Consider the following 19,921-nt stretch of genomic DNA (forward strand, 5'->3'; position numbering starts at 1 on the left):
AATTTTTTATAATTATATATATTTTTATAGGAAAAGAAATTTATTGAAGAGAAAAAAGGAATATAAGAAGAAGAGGATAAGCAATCCTCATAATGAGAAGAAATAAAGTAAAATCATAAGATTCATAAATCATAACAATAAAGTCTTCCCATCCCACTGAAAATCCTCAAAACACATCCCCTTAAAATGTACTACACTAAAAGCCCAAGGAGGTGCCAAGTACTGAATCCTATCCCAAAAAATAGCTAAAGGTAACTTCTTTCCATTAATGATACACATATTTTGCTCTGACCAGACACCCCACAAAGCAGCAAAGAATGCAAACCTCTGCAAAATAGCAGCATCCTTCCTCTTCCCAAATTCAATGAATGAAATACTCAAAAACCTCATTTACTGTGGCCCTGCGACACTCAATCCTCTCCAAAAAAAATCCAATCCATCTATTCCACATGCCCCAATAAAATGGACAATGTAGAAATATAGATGAGATACAGAGTTTGTGCTGTTGAAACACAAGAAACAAACATTTGGGGACAAAGAAATTGTTAATGTTATTTTGCACAATCAGATATGAAACAGAGAATTGACCACAACGAGCCCAAATTTTTGTGAACAAGCAGAGATGAAGTAAAAGTACAACAAAACCAAGCCTTATGTCCAACTACAACAACAAAAAAGAAATAAAATAAAAGATTATCATCACACAAGTCAAGTTGGGGTGGGGGTTTCAGAAATGGAAAATAAAAAACCAGCTCAGAAATATGCTAATTTTTAAATAATAAAAAATATAAAAACCTTCCTTAGATTTGAACCAGAGGAGAGACAAATAGACTGCTGAAGAGAATAAAAGATCAAGCCTTGATCTGTTGTGATATAGAGGTTGTTGGTTGAGAACCAAAACTGGAGACAGTGAGAGGGAGGGATGGAGTGCGAGTGAGAGAGCTCTGAATTTGAAGAAGGTTTGGAAGAGTGGATGGGGTCTTTGACCCTTTTTTCCTAATTTTTTCTAATAAAAAAAATACAAAGCAATCTTGAAGAGTGTGTGCCCTAACTCAAGAGGCGTAAAATTCACAATTTTTCGCAAGTCGTACGCCTCAACCTGATAGGTGAATGCCTTTTTGGATTCTCACCTTTTAAACTGTGCCTTGGCACTTTTAGCTGGTCCCTCACATACGCCCGTAAGGCATTGGAATTCGGAAGACGTTTATATGTTTTCTTTTAGCATTTTCTTGAGCAATACTCGAACCCCTCCGCCAACCCACCAAAAAAAAAATGCTTTTTCTACATTTGATAATCTCTGGTAATGGAATCATCCCTTTTTATGTGTTTGTTGTTCTTAGTATGGAGACTGTTGATTTAATACATGCTATGAGATATTCCTTCAACTGACTTATATAGAAAATAATTTTTATGACTTGGCGGCTAGATTTAAAGATATAGTTTTCTATTTTCCCTTTTCATGTTTACTCTACTTTGGAAGTAAAAAGGGAATTAAATTTGGTAGCAGTAAGGTTTTTGCATTCATTTTTGGGGGTAGCTAGTTACTTGGAATTGATGAAAACAATAATTTGAGAAATTAATATTATCAAATGTTCTTATTGCACGCTTATATATTTTAAAAGAGAAATAGAAATTAACTAGGTTCCTTTGTGGATTGAATTTCTGAGCTGATTTCATTTTCTGTTATAGACCTGATCGAGAAAGTGATAGTGAAGCAGAAGACATTGAGCATGCTGAAAAACTTCGCCAAGTGAAAGCTGTGCTTGAGGAGGTCCATTTGTCCAGTTTCTTTCGACTCACATTTTTTTTATTAAATATTTTTAGCTACATTTAAATTTTTATTGTATTTATTTTATTGCGAGTTGTTGGATTATCAACTATAAATTAATAGTGCATTGATTCACACACATTTGAATTCAGTTTTCATCCTCCGATGCATCCACTTCCTGTTTCTATCTAGTACTTGCTAATGCTGTGGTCCAAGTTTTTACATTAGGTCATGGTGCAATTTTTAGTAGTGATGAGCAATGATAAGTTGTCTGCTGGGGGAAGAACTACTTGTGAGGAGTTACTGGAGTGATAAGGCTATGGAAGTTGATTTTTATGTTACTGCCTCAATGGCAGATTCATTGGGCAAGAAAGAAGACCAATGTTGCTAGAATATTGTTTGTAAGAACTGAAAGGGCAGGGTAAAACTGTATAGTTTTCCAAATATGTGTCTATGTTCCATTTTTTATGCTTTCTATAGCATTTTCCACAATAAAATTATGTAGATGTTTTCTTTCTTATTATTTCTTTTTGGTTGATTAAAATGTAAGATGTTGAATTATTCTGGAAGAGCTAAGACAAGGGCTCAGTTCTGATAAAAGGTCCAAGAGAGTTTGGTTAAAGAAGGAAAGAATTCTCCTGGAGAGAGAAATCTAGAGCCTTATGGCTCATGGAAGGAGACTGGAATGCCAGATTTTCCAACCGAACCACAAATTCCATTGTAGACTGAACACCATTTCCAACGTTGAAATCGGAGAGAACACCTTAACTGAGGAGGAGGACATTAGGGGAATCTGCAACTTTTGTAAAGCTCTTTACTCTGAATCTGAATGCTGGATACCTGGTGTGGGCGACATCGATTTCAAATCTCTCAGCCCCTCCACCAAAGAGTGGCTTGAGAGACCCTTTGTGGAAGCTGAAATCCTCCAAGCCATTGGAGATTGCAGTGGAGACAAAGCATCAGGGCCTGACAGGTTCTCCCTATCATTCTTCCAGTCAAACTAGGGCAAGCTTAAGCAGGATTTTACTAACACTTTTGAGGAATTCTTTAGATCATTAAGATTTTTTAGCTGCATCAATGCCACTTTCCTTACCTTGATCCCGAAGAAACCCAAGGCAACCAACATTAAGGACTTTCGCCCAATTAGCTTGGTGGGAAGTATCTATAAAATCCTTGCTAAAGTCCTTGCAATGAGGCTTTAAAAAGCCACTCCGGAAGTCATTGGGAAACATCAGCACGCCTTTGTGGCTGGAAGACAAATCATGGATGCAGCCCTAATAGCTAATGATGTAGTGGATACTTAATGTAGGGAAAAGAAAAACGAAATGGTATGCAAACTCGATATGGAGAAAGCTTTTGATCATGTCAACTGGTGCTTCCTCCTCTATATTCTCAGGAAAATGGGTTTTGGGGAGCATTGCTGTAGTTGGATCGCTCATTGCATCAACAAACCAAGCTTTTCTATGTTATCAACAGATGACCCACTAATTTCTTCCGCTCCTTCAGAAGTCTGAGACAAGGGGATCCTCTATCCCCCTTTTTGTTCATTGTGGTGATGGAGGTGTTGAGCCTCATGTTGATTAAAGCTACAGGAGAAGGGCTGCTCAAAGGCCTTAGAGTCGGCGAACACGGTATGCCTGTGGAGGTCACACATCTCTTGTTCACTGATGACACTTTAATATTTTGTGAGGATGACCCTCTCTACATTCTGAATTTAAGATGTATTGTGGTAGGTTTCAAGGCAGTTTCGGGTTTGAAAGTTAACCTTGGAAAAAGTGAAATCATTTCGATTGGAGAAAATGTAGATGGGTCTCTCCTTGCTGGTCTTCTGGGCTGCAAAATGGGTACTTTCCCCATTAAATACCTAGGGCTACCTCTTAGAGTCAAATTAAAAAACAAAGGAGTGTGGGACCCCATCATTGAGAAATTTGGAAAGAAGGCTGGCTGGATGGAAAAGGAATTTCTTATCAAAAGGTGGTTGATTCATTCTCATCAAAAGCACCTTGACAAGTCTCCCTGCTTCATGACTCTCCTTTCCCTTCCAACTTCAGAGATTTGAAGGAATTCAAAGCAGGTTTCTTTGGGGAAGCTTTGGGGTGGAATTCAAATTTCACCTTGTCAAATGGGGTATGGTGAAAAAACCCTTACATTTAGGAGGCTTGGGTTTGAAGTCCCTCCACATTTTCAATATAGCCCTATTAGGGAAATGGATATGGAGATTCATGATTGAGAAAGATCACCTTTGGCAAGGAATCATTGCTGTGAAATATGGGCTTGAACATAATGGTTGGATCTCCCAACCTTACGAAGGACCACACTGTGTAGGGGTGTGGAATTTCATCAGGAAAGGCTGGAATGATTTTGCTTCCTGTACCAGGTTTCAGGTGGGGAGGGGAGACAACATTTATTTTTGGCATGACTTGTGGTGTGATCAAGAAGCTCTTAGTGTACTATTCCCAGCCATCTATAATTTGGCATGTGATAAAGATGCCCAGGTCAGTCAACACCTTCAAACCTCAGATCAGGGGCTCTTTTGGAATGTCCCCTTCCTTAGAAATGTGGACGACTAGGAACTCAACCAGCTCATGGATTTCTACAGCTTTCTCTACAGTTTCCAACACCATAACAGAACCGAAAGGGGCCTTCACTGTTAGATCTTTCTACAGGAAGCTCTTCCCTTTGATCTCAAACAACTTTATTTTCCCTTGGACTCAAATTTGGATGACCTCAGCCCCAAGTTGCCTTCCTTGCTTGGGAGGCAACCCATGGTAAGATTTTGGCCTTTGATAATTTGCAGAGAAGCAGGCTGTCAGTTGTCAATAGATGTCCCCTTTGCATGGTTGACGCAGAATCAGTTGAGCACATCCTCCTTCACTGTGCTTGGACAAGGAATCCCTGGAATATGGTGCTGAATCTGATCAGACAGAGATGCGTTGTCTACTTATCTGTAACTCTGTGGGAGGGGAACCCTGGGCTTGGAAAGGGATTTGTGCCACGAAAGTGAAGAGAAAGGCTTTGTCCCTCATTTGCCTTGCAATTTTCTTGTGCATTTGGAAAGAGAGGAATAGGCAAGTGTTCGAAAATTCATCCTCAACAATCCAAATTAGCAAAGAACACTGGTTTATTGTGGTCAATAGCTGGCATAGTAGGACTTATTAATGATTTTGATGTAATCTTTGACTTGTGTGACACCATTCAGGGTGCTTGATTTTGCTACCATGGGCTGGCATCCCCTTGATGGCTTTTCAATAAAGTTTTCAGAAAAAAAAAATTATTAAAAGGTGAGGAATCAAGAAGTTTGTATTCCATTTCGGAAAAAGAATCATTGATGGAAACTTTGTGAGAGAAAGAAGTACTTGGATGTAGAATACAATGCTGTTTAGCCCCTGTTATGCATAGCCTCACACCAATCATTGTTTCATGGTCCAAAACTTAGAAGGAAGAGAGGGAAGGACAGAGGATAGCTGTCCAAAATATTGATGATGTTATGTTTTAACCAAATTGCATCTTTCATGTTCAACATTGACTTAAGTTTTTAAAGTTCGGTGGGTTTAAGCAATGACTTTTCCATTTGAAATGTTAATGTAGATGTTTTCCTTTGATTGTTATTTCAATGTAACGTTCCAAAGGGAAAATGTTGTGATTTTTGTCTGAATCATGCATTTCTATTACATTTCAATTGCCAGGTGTATTTGCTTTGCATTAAAAAATGTACAAGTTTGCATGTTTATTTTTCTGCCACTGCCACTCTTTAATTTTGAACCTCTGCTTTCTTTTGGGAGTTTTAGATGGCATTTGTTACATTCTGTACTACTATGCCATAATAATAATTTTTTTAAAAATTGAATATCATAAAGAAATCATATGCTTCTGTATTAGCATTATTATTTACATTTACATGGAAGAGAACATGTGGCATATGCTAGCTTTGAAATGACAACTGGGATGAAACTCCTCCATGTTTTTAATTAAAACATCATATTACCTTTAACTTTTATTATGTTTTGTTGTCTCATCCCAATATTTTTGGCATCCAGGGGGGACATTTCTCTGGTATTTATAGGAAGGTTCAACTGAAACCATTAAAGTGGGTTAAGGTTTCAAAAAGTAATGGTGATGGTGAAGAAGAACGACCTGTTGAAGCACTAATGGTTCTTAAATATGGGGGTGTTCTTACACATGCTGGCAGAAAGCAGGTGGCGATTATTAATAATTCTGTGTTGCTGTATATTTGTTTGCATTTATAACTATAAATATCAGATTGATTTGTTCCAAAAGAAGGAAAAAAAAGAACTATGATGAGATTTTCTGGATTATACTAGCACATACAGAGGAATTGAATGCATTGTGTTTAGTACATATTTTAGGTAGCTATAACATAATGATTTACATATTATAAAAAAAAATTCTTGGTCTTTCCTTTTTGCAGGCTGAAGAACTGGGTAGATATTTCCGAAACAACATATATCCAGGTTATATGTCTGATGATTTTTTTTTCTCTTACGCATTTTAGAATGTTTTCAACGTCTCTAAGTGGTAAAGCTCACCTCATCCGGGTTCAGAATGTCTGCAGATTATTTGTTATTTCTAGAAATTTTAGGCCCCAATGATATTGAATGGGAGTTTGCTAAAATCTCTTAATTTTTTTCGAAGAATTGCTAACTAGCAGCAAGTTGGTACCAGCTTTCCTGAGTTGATTTTGCTTTGAATATAAGATATTGGTTCTTTACATATTGGAACCTTTTGAAATAACAAAATACATTTTTGTATGTGTAACTATGCTCCTTTGCGTAACTTTCTGTTTCTTTTATGGTCATTTTGATCTTTTGATAGGTTAGTTACTGTTCCTCGAAGAATGCAAAGGACATTTCAGTAACCTTTTACTATCTCTTGACTTTGCTTTTCTGTCCTTTAAAAATGGCTTTTGAGATCCTTGTGGAGTCGGATCTGGATCATGAGTGGCTGAACATAGCATGGACACCTTAGAGATTGATTCAGTCCTTCCCAGGAGAACACTGTATATGTATTAATGCGGTATTATGACACTGTCCATTGTTGCTGGTTTTTCTATGGGAGATGTTGAATTGATAGGTTAAGGGTAGAGTTGGCTTTTGATGATTGTTGCTTGAAATGTACCCTATTTACTGTTTGGAGTCTGCGTTAAACTCTCTAGGAATATCGAGGCATGTTTTCATATAAGCTTCTGTAACAGAATATCCTATTCAAAGCTTGATAGAGAGAGTTAAAATTGATGTATCCAATTAGAGTACAAGTCATCAGATGAATAGTCATGACTTGCTATTGATTTTTCCATTCTATGACTTAAGATTGAGGTGGAACCCTTGGCTGGAGATTGGAGAGACTTTGATGGATGAGCGTACTTTAATGTGTTCTTTAGCATTTTATTAAGGTTGTTGAATCATTGGGACAAAGTAGCCTTTCAAAATCTGAGAAAGGGATACTGTTTCTGATGTAGGACAAGAAGCAAGACCTTGGGAAGATCCTTGTTGGAAAATAATTAAGAAGAGTTGGGTTAAGGAATTGTGGGGTTAAGTTAGTAGTTTATTATTTGTGTTTAGTATTAGTTAGTATAGGATTATGTCTATTTGAGGGTTTTTTTTTGTAATATTTGTGTAAAGTAGGGGTATATTTGTAATGTAATGTAGTTCTAGGGGTTTATGTGTAATTTGTAAAGAGGCTTTCTTATAAATAGTGTGTGAAAGCCATGTTGTAGGCAGTTATTGATGAATGTGAATTGGAATTAAACGTGACTTTTCCTTTGGTATCTCCTCTTTGTTCCCTTCCCCTTTCCTTATTCTCTTCTAATTTCTCCATGGCTGCAGAACCTTGATGTTGCCCCTGCATCATTTGGAATGGCGGGGTTAAGTTAGTAGTTTATTACATGTGTTTAGTATTAATTAGTATAGGATTATGTGTATTTGGGGGTTGTTTGTAATATTTGTGTAAAGTAGGGGTATATTTATAATCTAATGTAGTTTTAGGGGTTTATGTGTAATTTGCAAAGAGAATTTCTTATAAATAGTGTGTGAAAGCCATGTTGTAGGCAGTTATTGATGAATGTGAATTGGAATTGAACGTGAGTTTTCCCCTTGTATCTCCTCTCTCTTCCCTTCCCTTTCTTCTCTTCAAATTTCTCCATGACTGCAGAACCTTGATGCTGCTCCTGCATCACTTCCTTTCTTAGTTTCCCCATTATCTTAATATTCCTCCATATTTATATTACCAATTCTTTTCACACCTATTAAAAATTGCATTTTAGTTCTGTTGAGTAATTGGGTAAAAAAAGGAAGACCTAATCTCAATCATAGGTGTCTCCCTCCATTTATAATATATGTTAACTACAATACCAATGACCATAATACCTTTACTAACTCACACTTACTATCATAACTCTGTACGGCTACGCACACTAATAATTCTAATCTAAATGACCAAGTAACCATTAACACTATCCCTCAAGCTGGAGCATGCATATCATATGCTTCTAGCTTGTTACAAATGAATTTTGCACTACCACTCCCAAGGTTTCAGTGAACAAATCAGCAAGCTGGAAATCAGACTTCACGTGAATAGTTGTAATGAGCTTTTGTACAAGTTTCTCCCAAACAAAGTGGTGATCAACTTCAATGTGTTTTGTCAGCTCATGGAAGACTGGGTTGGAGGCAATATGAATAGCAGCTCGATTATCACACGCATCAACTCCATAAGCTGATTGTGAATAACTCAATTCATCCAACATGATCTTCAATCAATCAAGTTCACATGTAGTGTGAGCCATAGCTCTATACTTTGACTTAACACTTGACCTAGCCACTACATCTTGTTTTTCACTTTTCCAAGAAACTAAATTACCACCAACAAAGATATAGTACCCAATTGTTGATCCTCAGTTGAAAGGTAACCTAGCCCAATTTGCATTTGTATATCCCTGAATATGAGTGATCCCAATCCTGATATAAAAGCCTCTTTGTGGTGCACCTTTGAGATATCTCAAAATGCAAATTGCTTCATCTTAGTAGCTTGTTCTCAGAGAATCAAGAAACTAACTCACAACACTTATTCCAAAATATATTTCTAGTTGAATGATTGTGAGATAATTCAACTTCCCAACAAGTCTCCGATGTTGTCTTGGGTTAGGCAAAAAAGCACCCATACATATCTGGCACTAACGCTGTTGGCATTCATGGGTCTATCAACAGGTTCGAATCCCAACAACCCAGTCTCATCTAAAAGAACAAGACTATTTCCATATGAAATCTCGATACTTCTATACCCAAGAAGTACTTAAATGGTCCCAAATCCTGGGTCTGAAATTTAGTCTATAGGAAAAGCTTTGGATCTTGGATGTCTTGATTATCTACAGCAATCACAATATCATCGAATGCTTTGATAAATTCTGTTGTTTGTGAAGCAAGTTTAACAATTGGAGACAATGTGTTTGAATTATCCAAACCATACACTTGAGTATATCCCTTAGCTATCAGGCTTGCCTCCAATTGAGCGATGAACCATTTGGATTGACCTTCACAGTGTACACCCAACGATAACCAACCACAGAATTATCAAGAGGTAGAGGTATCAGCTCCCAAGTATCACTATCCTGTACTACATGCATCTCTTCAATCATGCATTCCTCCACCTTGAATGGGATAGGGCTTCAAAAATAGAGTTGGAAGAGCAAGAAAAAGTAATATAAGGGTGACAAGAAATCATAACAAACAAAATTAGAGATCGGATGTTGGGTATGACTATGTTTATTTTTTCAAACATCAGTGGGAGGATTAGGATCTTAAGAAATAGGATTATCTAACAAGGGAACTAAAGGCGTAGAATTGGAAGGTAGAGGAGGCTCTCCTCCCTTGAGCGACAAGAAGGACTCAAACTGGATGAAGATGTAGGAGGATCGGACACAAATTTTAATTTAGGATTTGGAAGGTAAGGCAAAGGAAGGGACTCGTTAGGGTCAATAGGACTAAAGGAATTAGGATAGTATGGTGTAGACTTAAAAAATATGACATCAGAGGAGACAACAATTTGATGTAAAGTAGGGCTATAACATCAATATTCCTTTTGAGTATAGGAATACCCCTGAAAAATACATTTGATAGCACAAGGATACAACTTATCCATTCCTGGAGTTAATTGATGGATAAAAGATAGACAACTGAATATACAAGGAGGAAGAGAGAACAAAGGAGCCTTAGGTAACCGAATATGTGATTTTACCACTGAGGTAGAGGGTGACATTTCATTAATGAGAGAGTAGGTGATGAGCACAACATCGCTCCAAGAAACTTTGAGAACATTCATTTGATACAATAGGGTACGAATGACTTCGAGAATGTCTGCTTTTCTGTTCCACAACTCCATTTTTTTGTGGAGTGTGGGCACAAATGATTGATAGATCATACCAGTTATATGGGTTTTGAATTGGGTACCAAGTACTCCTTAACATATCACTATGAAGTATCTTGACTGGCATTTCAAAGTGAGTCTTTATTTGAGAACAAAAGGCACAAAAAATAGTATACAACTTAGAATGATTTTTCATTAAATACAACCAAGTCATCTTGGTGTAGTCATTGACGAATGTAACGTGTCAAAACCCCAATTTTGATGTGACTCGACTAGTACCCAAATATCATAATGAATGAGCATGAAAGGACTATTTGCCTGTTTGTTGGCCTAGGAAGTGAAGGGAATATGATGATGTTTTCCCAATTGACAAGATTCACATTCAAGACTAGACACAGCACAAAGTAGGAACTAACTGTTTCAATTTACCCTAGGATAGATGGATTTGAAGTGGTGTAGGAGCGGCTGTGCTGGCAATGGGAGAAGAGAGCAACTCAAAGTTGTAGAGTCCACGAACCTCACGTTGTGTGCCAATTTTATTCCTTGTCTTCAAATCTTGAATAACCATAGAATCAGGAAAGAAGGTTACAAAACAATTTAGTGCCTTTGCAAGCTTACTAACTGACCTGAAATTGAAAGGGGACTTAGGAATGTACAAGAAAGAAGAAAGAGAGATGGAGGGAGTAGGATTTATTATTCCTATCCCCTTAACTATAGTTGTGAACGCATCCTAATAAGGTTAACTTGAGGTAGATTTTTAGGATATTGGAGAATAGAAAAGAAGTTGGTTACACTTTTCGCATGGTCAATACTAGTAGAGTTGATAATTTAAGGACCCTTGGGAGAGATACCAAATGACACATAGATTGTAGGATTACCCTTCTGAGCAAAAGATGCAATGTGATGAGATGCTTGTTGGGATGCTTGATATTGTAGGAACCTTGATTTTTCTTCCTCCGAGACAGTTATAGTACATTGTTCACCTGAACAAGTGCCAAATGAGGGAAACACACTTTTGGGATTTGAGGATGCCATCTCAACACACACAACCTCGATGCAGCAGAAAATCAGAAATACACAGAATAAAATGCTCTTGGGATTCCATAAATGAACTTTTGGACCAACTGAAACAACTACAAGTGAACTTACGAACCAACCAAAACAAACAAAAATGAGTCAACCACTGATTCAACCTGAAACAAGGCACCAACAACTGGACATAGCACTGTCACTCCCCTACAAAAATCAATGTATAAACACTGCCACTGCTCCAAGAGGCTCACCAATGAACTTTACTAGTGGCAAACAACAACACCGGATTGCTACGAGTGCATGGTTGAAAAAGGTTGTATTTTTTTTTTTATAATCAAAAGAACATGCCCAGTAGCTTGATATTATGGTCTATGGAAGCAATGAAGACATTCTGCAAAAAAAACAATGCAGAAAAAAGGTGGCCAGAATTTGTCTCACATGCCAGCATGTGGGTTGGCACCATCGGCAGTCGGTTGTCACATGGGTGCGTGTGAGGAGGTTTCTGGTGATGGGGTTTTGCAGATCTACTTATCGGAAGGTTCTGTTGTTGTTTATATGGTTGGTTTTGTGAAATATGGAAGGGTTTTGAAGGTTCTGAGAAGGGCACCAACGGCCAGGGAATTTTCTGGCGAGGGTTGAGTTTTCTGGTAATCCCTGGACTTGTTTCTAGGCTGTAGGAATGGTTGATCCTCCTATACAGAATGATTTGCATAGGATGACTAGGTTTGGTTTCGTGGTGGTGGCAGGGCTTAGGTTGAATCCTGCTCTAATACCATGTTGAATAATTGGGTAAAATAGAAGGCTTAACCTCAATGATAGGTCTCTCCCTCTATTTATGATATATGTCAAGTACAATACTGATGACCATAATATCCTTACATAAGTCTAACACATACTATTTATACTAAATGACCAAATAACCATTAGCAAGTTCCTAGCAATCAAACGAGGAGTTTCATACTTTGATTACTGCATCTGATATGCTATTTTTTAACTAGCTGCTTGAAGTTTGGTATCAGAGAATGCTTTGATCAATTCTGGTGTCTGTGACTCTGTGGACTTGTCATTACCTCAGTAGATAGTGTAAGCAGTTTAAGTGTTCAACAGCTGTAATATACTGGTGTAACAGTCAGGGACGGTACCAGAGGGTAACAGAAACTGCTTAGGCTTACTGAAAGGGTGGATTTTTCAGGGATGAGGAAGTGAGTAGGAGACCAGCCACAGGCTTAGAAAAATCAAAACAACAGCACAGCTTGAAGTAGAGTGTTTAATGTATGCTCTTGATTTTACTGGATGTGGAATCATATGGTGATCTGCATGCCAAAGATTGTTAGATGAGTGGCGGCCAGTGCAATACTGGAGTTTTGCTGGCAACATGATCACAAAATACCCATGGAATCGATGGTGCACTTGAGATCATGTGACAGTGAAAATGAGAGACAATTTCATTGTTTCACATTTTAAAATGTAACTATTGTGGGTCTCTGGTGATACTGTTTAGCTTTCTATCCTTGTGTAGAAATAGATGTTTTAGAACAATATTATGAATGTCCTTAATTTCCATAGAAAGAAGTTTTTTTAATTGTTTCTACTTTTAGGTTTGCATGGCCATTTACTAATATGCTAGACTTCACTGTTTTATATATGATTTGTCCATCTTTTTTTCTTTTTTTGATAGGTTATTGAATATCTAAATCTTCATGTGCTTTTCCATTTTCTTTTTCCTCTTTGAATAAAAATGCAGGTGAAGGAACTGGTCTGCTTCGCCTCCATAGTACGTATCGTCATGATCTAAAAATTTACAGCTCAGATGAGGGTCGTGTACAGGTACTGCCTTATTAGTAGTAGTCTAATTTGGTTTTTGATCTTAGGTTGCTTCATCTTATAGTTTATGTGCTTTGTTGCTTCAATTTTATATTGCAAACTTTATGCAATATTTGGTTCTTGGCTTCAGCATTGTTCTTATGTTATATCTGTTGACAGATGTCTGCAGCTGCCTTTGCCAAAGGCCTTCTCGACTTGGAAGGGCAGCTAACTCCAATCCTGGTTTGTACTGTTTCCTGAGACTGGTTGCTTGATGTAGAGTTTATGCAACTGACTTGGTTGTCCTTTCTTAAGGTCTCACTTGTTAGCAAGGATTCTTCAATGTTGGATGGACTCGACAATGCTAGTATTGAGATGGAAGAGGCCAAGGTTTATCTACCTCCATTGGCCAGATTATTCTGTTATGCTGTAAATATTTAATGTCAAAAGTCAAAACTCTTGTTTTGATAAAAATACATGTTGCTTGACTAGTATAAAACTTTTGCGATGTTAAGTTAGTTAATATGTTATCATTATGTCATGACTTGTTTTGGCTATGTCTGTCTTTGGACAGGGCTGTATTGATGCAGAAACATGTGGGAGTGAAACTAAACGTTTATGGAGTCAGGTGGCCAAACTATAAAAGTTTTGCATAGTAAACAGCAGTTATTTGATCATTCAAGAATTTAAGAATAATTGGAGGGCAAACTACAAAATTATTCCAAATTATAATAAACTGTGGAGATAAAGTTGTATTTTTTTTAGTGAAGTTCGGGTGTTCCAATATAGATCTTTTCCAAATTGTAATGAAATATATATTTTTTTGTTAGAAAAGGATGATATCTTATTGAAGAGAAAAGAAGGTACAAAAAGAAGCATAAGTAATCGTATTTAGAAGATATAAGAACAAAAAAGAAAAAAATATAAAAAAACAGCACTGCCTACCGATCATGCTGTAAATTTGGGAAGTCAGTCCTCTGAAACAAGTAAGCAACTAGCTGCAAAAGCTCACAAAAAGGACATATAATGAATCCTATTCCAAAGCATAGACGAAGACATCTTTCCTGTGAATATACGAGCAATCCACTCTAATCAGATCCCCCACAAAGTAGCAAAAAAACTTGCACATCACCCCATAAAGTAGCAAAAAACCTGCACATCCACTGCTCCAAACCCTACTCCCAAAAGCTGCAAAAGAGATAGCCAATAAATCCTCCACAGACTCTGGACAAACCCAACTCTATCCAATAGACCAAATAAATTCCACACCCTCCATGAAAAGGGACAATGAACAGGTGAGAAACGGATTTTGAACTGTCAAAACATAAAGAACAATCATCCAGAGATAAAGCCTTGAAAAGTTGCCTTCTCTGGAACAGATTGTTAGTCTTAACTCTATTACAAAAAACTAACCAAATAAAAGGCTTAATCTTTAAGGGTATTTTGGCCTTCCAAGTAGTACAATTGAGCAGGAAAGACATGCTTTTATGGGTCAAATACTCTGAGCAAGACTTGCAAGAGTACTCCCCCAAAGAATTAAGAATCCACAACTAATGGTCCCTCCTAGAGGAAGGATGACTACCCTCCAGACATAATAATGAGGTGAGATGTCACCTCCCTATCATTGAAAGATCTACAAAACTGAAAATCCTGAGAGTTCATTTCCCTTTGAAATAAGAAAAGGATGAGAGTTAGCCTATACAAACAAATAAAAGAAGTGAAAAGCACAGCATCACCCGCCCAAATATCTTCCCATAGCCAATGTGGCACCCATTAGCACAATAAATTTACAGAAATAAAAGGAGGATATCTCTATGAAATACATGTCCTTTTGGGGGGGGAGGGGGGGTGGGGGTTTACCCTAGATCAGTTAGTTTTGGGATCCAGTGGTGGATAGAGTGTCCAAGCGTTTAGATGGGTGGAAGGGAGGTACAATTCCTCTCATTTAGGCTTGTCTTTCTAGTATCTTGTTTTATTTTCTTTATATTTTCAAAATTCTAGCGGGATTTGCTAGTAAGATTGAGAGAATTATGAGAGCTTTTCTTTGGTCAGGTGTAGGGGGTTTTAGGGATCATTTGGTGAGATGGGAGGTGGTTTTAGTGATAATTTGGTATTTGGGTGTCTAAGAACACAACACTTTTGGCTAAATGGCTTTGGTGGTTCCCACTAGAGGTTTCTTCCTTGTACCATAAAGTTATTAAAAGAAAGTTTGGACTTGATGGGAATTGGTGGGATACTAATTTGGGTTCTAGATGTTCTTCTGGAAGTCCTTGGGAAGCTATTTATGTAACGCCCCGACCCTTTATATGGCCCCGGAGTGCTACTACACCTGTATGATGCATCTGTCTCTGATAAACATACATATACAAACCGCCCTGAATAGGGACATACGGGTGTTTCATACTGATCTGAAATCTCATGCACAGCGGGAAACATAAACATTCATATGGAATCTAATAGACAAACCAGAGTTTCTAACTGTATCCTCACATACATACGATCGTGCTTAAAACATAACCTGTTCTTACAATCCCTAAAAAGACATTCTGAACTAAGTCTATTACATATACAAAACACTTATGTAATCTAAACACAATACGACACTCCAAGTCCCTCTAGCAACTAGGACCGACATCCTGCACGACCTGAAACAAAGGTTGTATGTTGGGGTGAGACACTTCTCAGTAAGGTGGAAGATATTAAATTAGTGTGTGACAATGCATATTCAAACCAATAGAAAGCAGTTACATATATAACATATTCTTAATACTATATTTATATATTTTCTGCAATAAATAATTCAGCATTGTTGCAAGCGAGAGTTCCCGAGGTTAGGGTAGGGTACAGGCCCATACACTGTACAATCCCTATGCCCGATACTCAAACCTGTGACTTTGCCTAGTTTAGTTTTTAAATCATGTATATGCATATTTCGAACACTGTCTAGCTTAGAAACTTCATAACTAATGCCAACACTAACCCGTGGTGCAGGTTGTGCAATTTACTATACTTCGACTGAATCCATCTGGTCCATTAATCCGCCAGTGGCACACACCTACCCAGCCGACTATCTCGATACTCACATTGAAAATCAGATGTGTGGTTGCACTGTATCCAGAATATAGCAACGGAACTGCGTTTAAGCTTTTTAAGGCTTCTTATAACGTTGAGCTTTTTAAAGCTCTCATATAATATTGAGCTTTTTAATGCTCTCATATAACATTGAGCTTTTTAAGGCTCTCATAGTTACAAGCTACGGTCCCAATGTCATATATACAATTTACGATAAAACCAAATTAACTTGTTTCCAATTCATAAATCACTTGTATAGTTCCAGTATTTTCACAAACTCATTCATTCATACGGTGATATAAACTGGCACACACACTCTCAGTTTAACCCTTCTTACATATAAAGCTCGGTATATAATTGGCACCTGCTTTCCACATTTTCAGATAGCAAAATGGAACTCCAGTACCTATAGTTCATATACGTATTTAAACAGATTCACATATTCCATTTCATATCATATTTCACACTCATTTGATAAAAAATCCGCTATATATAGTATATAACTCGAAAAGTAACATTAAAACGGAAAACAAGGGGTTCAAGCATCTCCTACGTTAAGTTTAATACAAATAATGAAGTTTTGAAAAGTTTGGAGATCATATGCCAAAACCCTCATTTTTACCAAAATTGTAAAATCAAAAAACCTGTATTTTTACCTGGTGAAACTTTGCAAATAAGCAATCAATACGTGCATATATACATAAGCTAACTTTTTAGCGGTTTAGTTTTCCAAAATGATTGATGTAAACAAATCCCCTTACTTATTTCCCTGAACCTTAAACACGAACTATATGGCTCCAAAACAGCGAACCGAGTTCTCAAAACCTGTAAACCAAAGAACAATACTTTAATACAATCCTATTTACTACAGATCTACCGAACCAAAAACGAACTTAGATCCTTACCTCGATTTTGGGATGAAACCCAGAAATCCTCAAAACGAATATCCGATCCACTATAACCGTAGAGGTTTTCCCCCTGATCCACGTAGTAATGTCGGATCGTGGATTTGAGTGACGAACAACGAAGGATCGAAGAGAGAGAGAGAGAGAGAGAGAGAGAGTTTTTGTGTTTCTTAACCATGAAGTAATGAAATAGATATTTATACTTTAGTTGACCCGGCCAGACTCGTCGACGAAGTGGAATGCTCGTCGACGAGCAGAAGAAGGGCGTTCGTTGACGACGAAGTTGGCCTCGTTGACGAGCCTGAGATTCCAAAATTCCAGAAATCTCTCGGTATCCACTCGTCGACGATCCATTGAACCTCACTGATGGGCCATAAAAGAGAGTTCATCGACGAGAGAAGGAGCCTCGTCGACGAATTTTGCTGTTTTCACCCTTTTGAATTCCTTCCCCTTTTTCTTATTTGTTTAATCTACATTTCTCGAGTCAGGTCCTTACAATTTCCCAAATTTACCCTCTCTTTATTCCCCATACTAAAATTTGTTTTGGGTAAGGGTTCTAATATCCATTTTTGGAAGGACCTTTGGTTGAGGAAAATTGTTTTGTCCACCACTTTTCCTCACCTATTTTTCTTGAGCTCGGGGAAAAATGATTCCATTTCTTCTTTACTATAGACCTAAGTGGCCCTTTACCTTCTTGGGATTTTCACTTGAGGAGACCCTTGAATGATAGGGAACCAGTTGAGTTGTCTTCTTTGTTGGTTATGTTAAATAATTGTGGGGGTATCTTCCGAAGTTGATAGTCGATCCTAGTTGTTGGATTCTTTGGGTGTTTATTCTTGTAAATCGTTTTGTGAATTCTCGGTTGGTACCAATTTCTCCTTTCCACACTACAAAATAATTTGGAAGGTCAAAATCCCCCTAAAATCACAGCATTTCTTTAGTTGGTTGTGCTTAATAGGATGAATAGCAATGAAAGGCTCTCTCTCATGTTATACATATGCTTTTTTTTTTATTGTTCAAAATTTGTTTCACATCTTTTCTAGCATTGCAATTTCGCATGGAAGGTTTGGAACAAGCTATTCAATTGTGTTGGAGAAAGTTGGGTTTGTCCGAGGACAGTGGAGGAGTTAGTGGAAATATCTTTTGTGGGGTTTGGTAGGAAGAAGGAAGGAATTGCATTATGAAATTGTGCTTTATTTGCAGTGTTTTGGGGTTGGTGGAAGGAGTGTAACTTGCACATATTTTTAGGGAAGAAGTTATTATATTTGCTAGTGTGGGAAAAGGTTCATTTTATGGTGTGTGGGCAATGGAAATTTAAGGGAATGTGTTTTTCAGATGTTCAGCGTGATTGGCATTTTCTTCTTAGGGACATGCTGATTTTGTTTTGCTGCCTTCTACATTTTTGTGTTTTTCTCGTTTTGTTTTTTTTGGGGGTTCTCAGATTTCGTTAAGGAGATATCTTCTCTCCTGGTTGTACATTTTTTCACTATCTAATGAGTTTCTTTTTTCTACCAAAAAAAAAAAAAAAAAAAATACTGAAATTGAAACCTTCCTTATCTTTTGGCCTACAATCTTCCAACTAACAAAATGATCCTTTTCCCCTCCTCGACCTCAAAAAATCTCTCATGACTCAATTTTTATAGCTTTGCCACTTGAATTCTAAAAATAAACAAGAAATAGAGAGGGATACTAGAAAGAGATGCCTGAATGAGGGTTGTTAACATGTGCATGTTTAGGGATCTGACACTCTTGACAGATGACGAGAAAAATGGGTGCAAAGATAGGGTTTTCTATCCTTCTAAATATAATAGAGTCACCAGTGACATTTTATTTAATCTAGTTATGGTTAGTCATCTAATTAACTATCAATTTATGTACACTGTGTCAATCGTAAAAATCATGTAACTAGTAAGATTTGGTCTACATTGAGTTGCGTTTAGAAGTATGGTTGTGTGAGGGGAAGGATGCCATGAATAGTACCTAATTGATCTTAATTCTAGTGACCATCAATCTTAATATTGATTTGCCTCATGACCATTTGAAATCTTGATTATGAGGGTTCTCTCACCTCGGGAATATCGGTTATGAGGGTTTTGAGTTAGGCCCTACTTTGCGAGCCTTCACTGCCCCATTCTGTAACTTCCCTTCTTTCGTCCGTCCATGAGGCTGTAAATAAAAATATTATTTTCTATTATATACATATTTATTAGTTGTAGCTTACTTGATCGACTCGACTCTTTTCCCTGCTCCTCGGCCTCTCACTTTGTTTAGTTCTCTGTTGTGCAAGAATCATACTGGTGGATGGGACAAGGTAATTATACTCAAGGCAGGTGCTCAGTAGGCCATTCTCAAAGCAGACCCACGGGTAGAGTAGAAGGTACATAGTTGAAAGGAAGAGTCACAAAAGCGAGTTGATGTTGGTTCCCTTCCCCCGCAGTCTCCAAAAGCGTAGGGGGAAGGTTTTTTCGTGCATTCGTATTCAACATGAGTTGGTGGATTCGCCCAACTTATAAAAGGGGGCATAGAAAGTCGGGCTCAATGCTGGATATTTACCTTTCCGAGCGTAGTCTGTAGTAGGGAGTGCTATTCTCGCAAGAATGGATTCAATAAGGGTTCTCAAGTTGGAAAAGGGCATAAGAATAAATCAAAAATAAGGAAGAAAACTTACCATCAAGGGAGAATATCACCCCTAAATGCTAGAATAGGAAACAAAATCAATCCAATAAGAAGTAACACATAGGGTTCATCATTTGCTTAAGAGAAGGAGCCTTGGTGCAATGGTAGAAATAGCCTCTTGCAAAAATGTGAGGTAAGACTGCATAATCGTGGTCCACCCCTTCCCTAGACGGCACATATGAAGGAGTTTTTTTGCACCGAGTTGTGTTTTTTTTTTTTGCTTGAAAGGAGACCGTGCTTAAAAAGGGAAATGAAACACTCTAAAAATAAGGAATTATGGGTCAATTAT

General features: G+C 37.5%; 1 protein-coding gene across 5 annotated transcripts in view; it reads left to right on the forward strand.

The window, feature by feature from the left end:
• Positions 1 to 19,921, forward strand: part of LOC131143501 (inositol hexakisphosphate and diphosphoinositol-pentakisphosphate kinase VIP2-like) — a 102,897-nt gene that overhangs the window by 53,468 nt on the left and 29,508 nt on the right. For all 5 annotated transcript variants that reach the window (XM_058091853.1, XM_058091851.1, XM_058091854.1 and 2 more), the window contains 6 exons: positions 1,690 to 1,771; positions 5,806 to 5,964; positions 6,198 to 6,240; positions 12,921 to 13,003; positions 13,160 to 13,222; positions 13,295 to 13,369. In XM_058091853.1, the coding sequence (XP_057947836.1) occupies positions 1,690 to 1,771; positions 5,806 to 5,964; positions 6,198 to 6,240; positions 12,921 to 13,003; positions 13,160 to 13,222; positions 13,295 to 13,369 (505 nt within the window). The remainder of the gene's footprint in view (positions 1 to 1,689; positions 1,772 to 5,805; positions 5,965 to 6,197; positions 6,241 to 12,920; positions 13,004 to 13,159; positions 13,223 to 13,294; positions 13,370 to 19,921) is intronic.

This window comes from Malania oleifera, chromosome 11, assembly GCF_029873635.1.
Source record: "Malania oleifera isolate guangnan ecotype guangnan chromosome 11, ASM2987363v1, whole genome shotgun sequence".
Taxonomy (NCBI): domain Eukaryota; kingdom Viridiplantae; phylum Streptophyta; class Magnoliopsida; order Santalales; family Ximeniaceae; genus Malania; species Malania oleifera.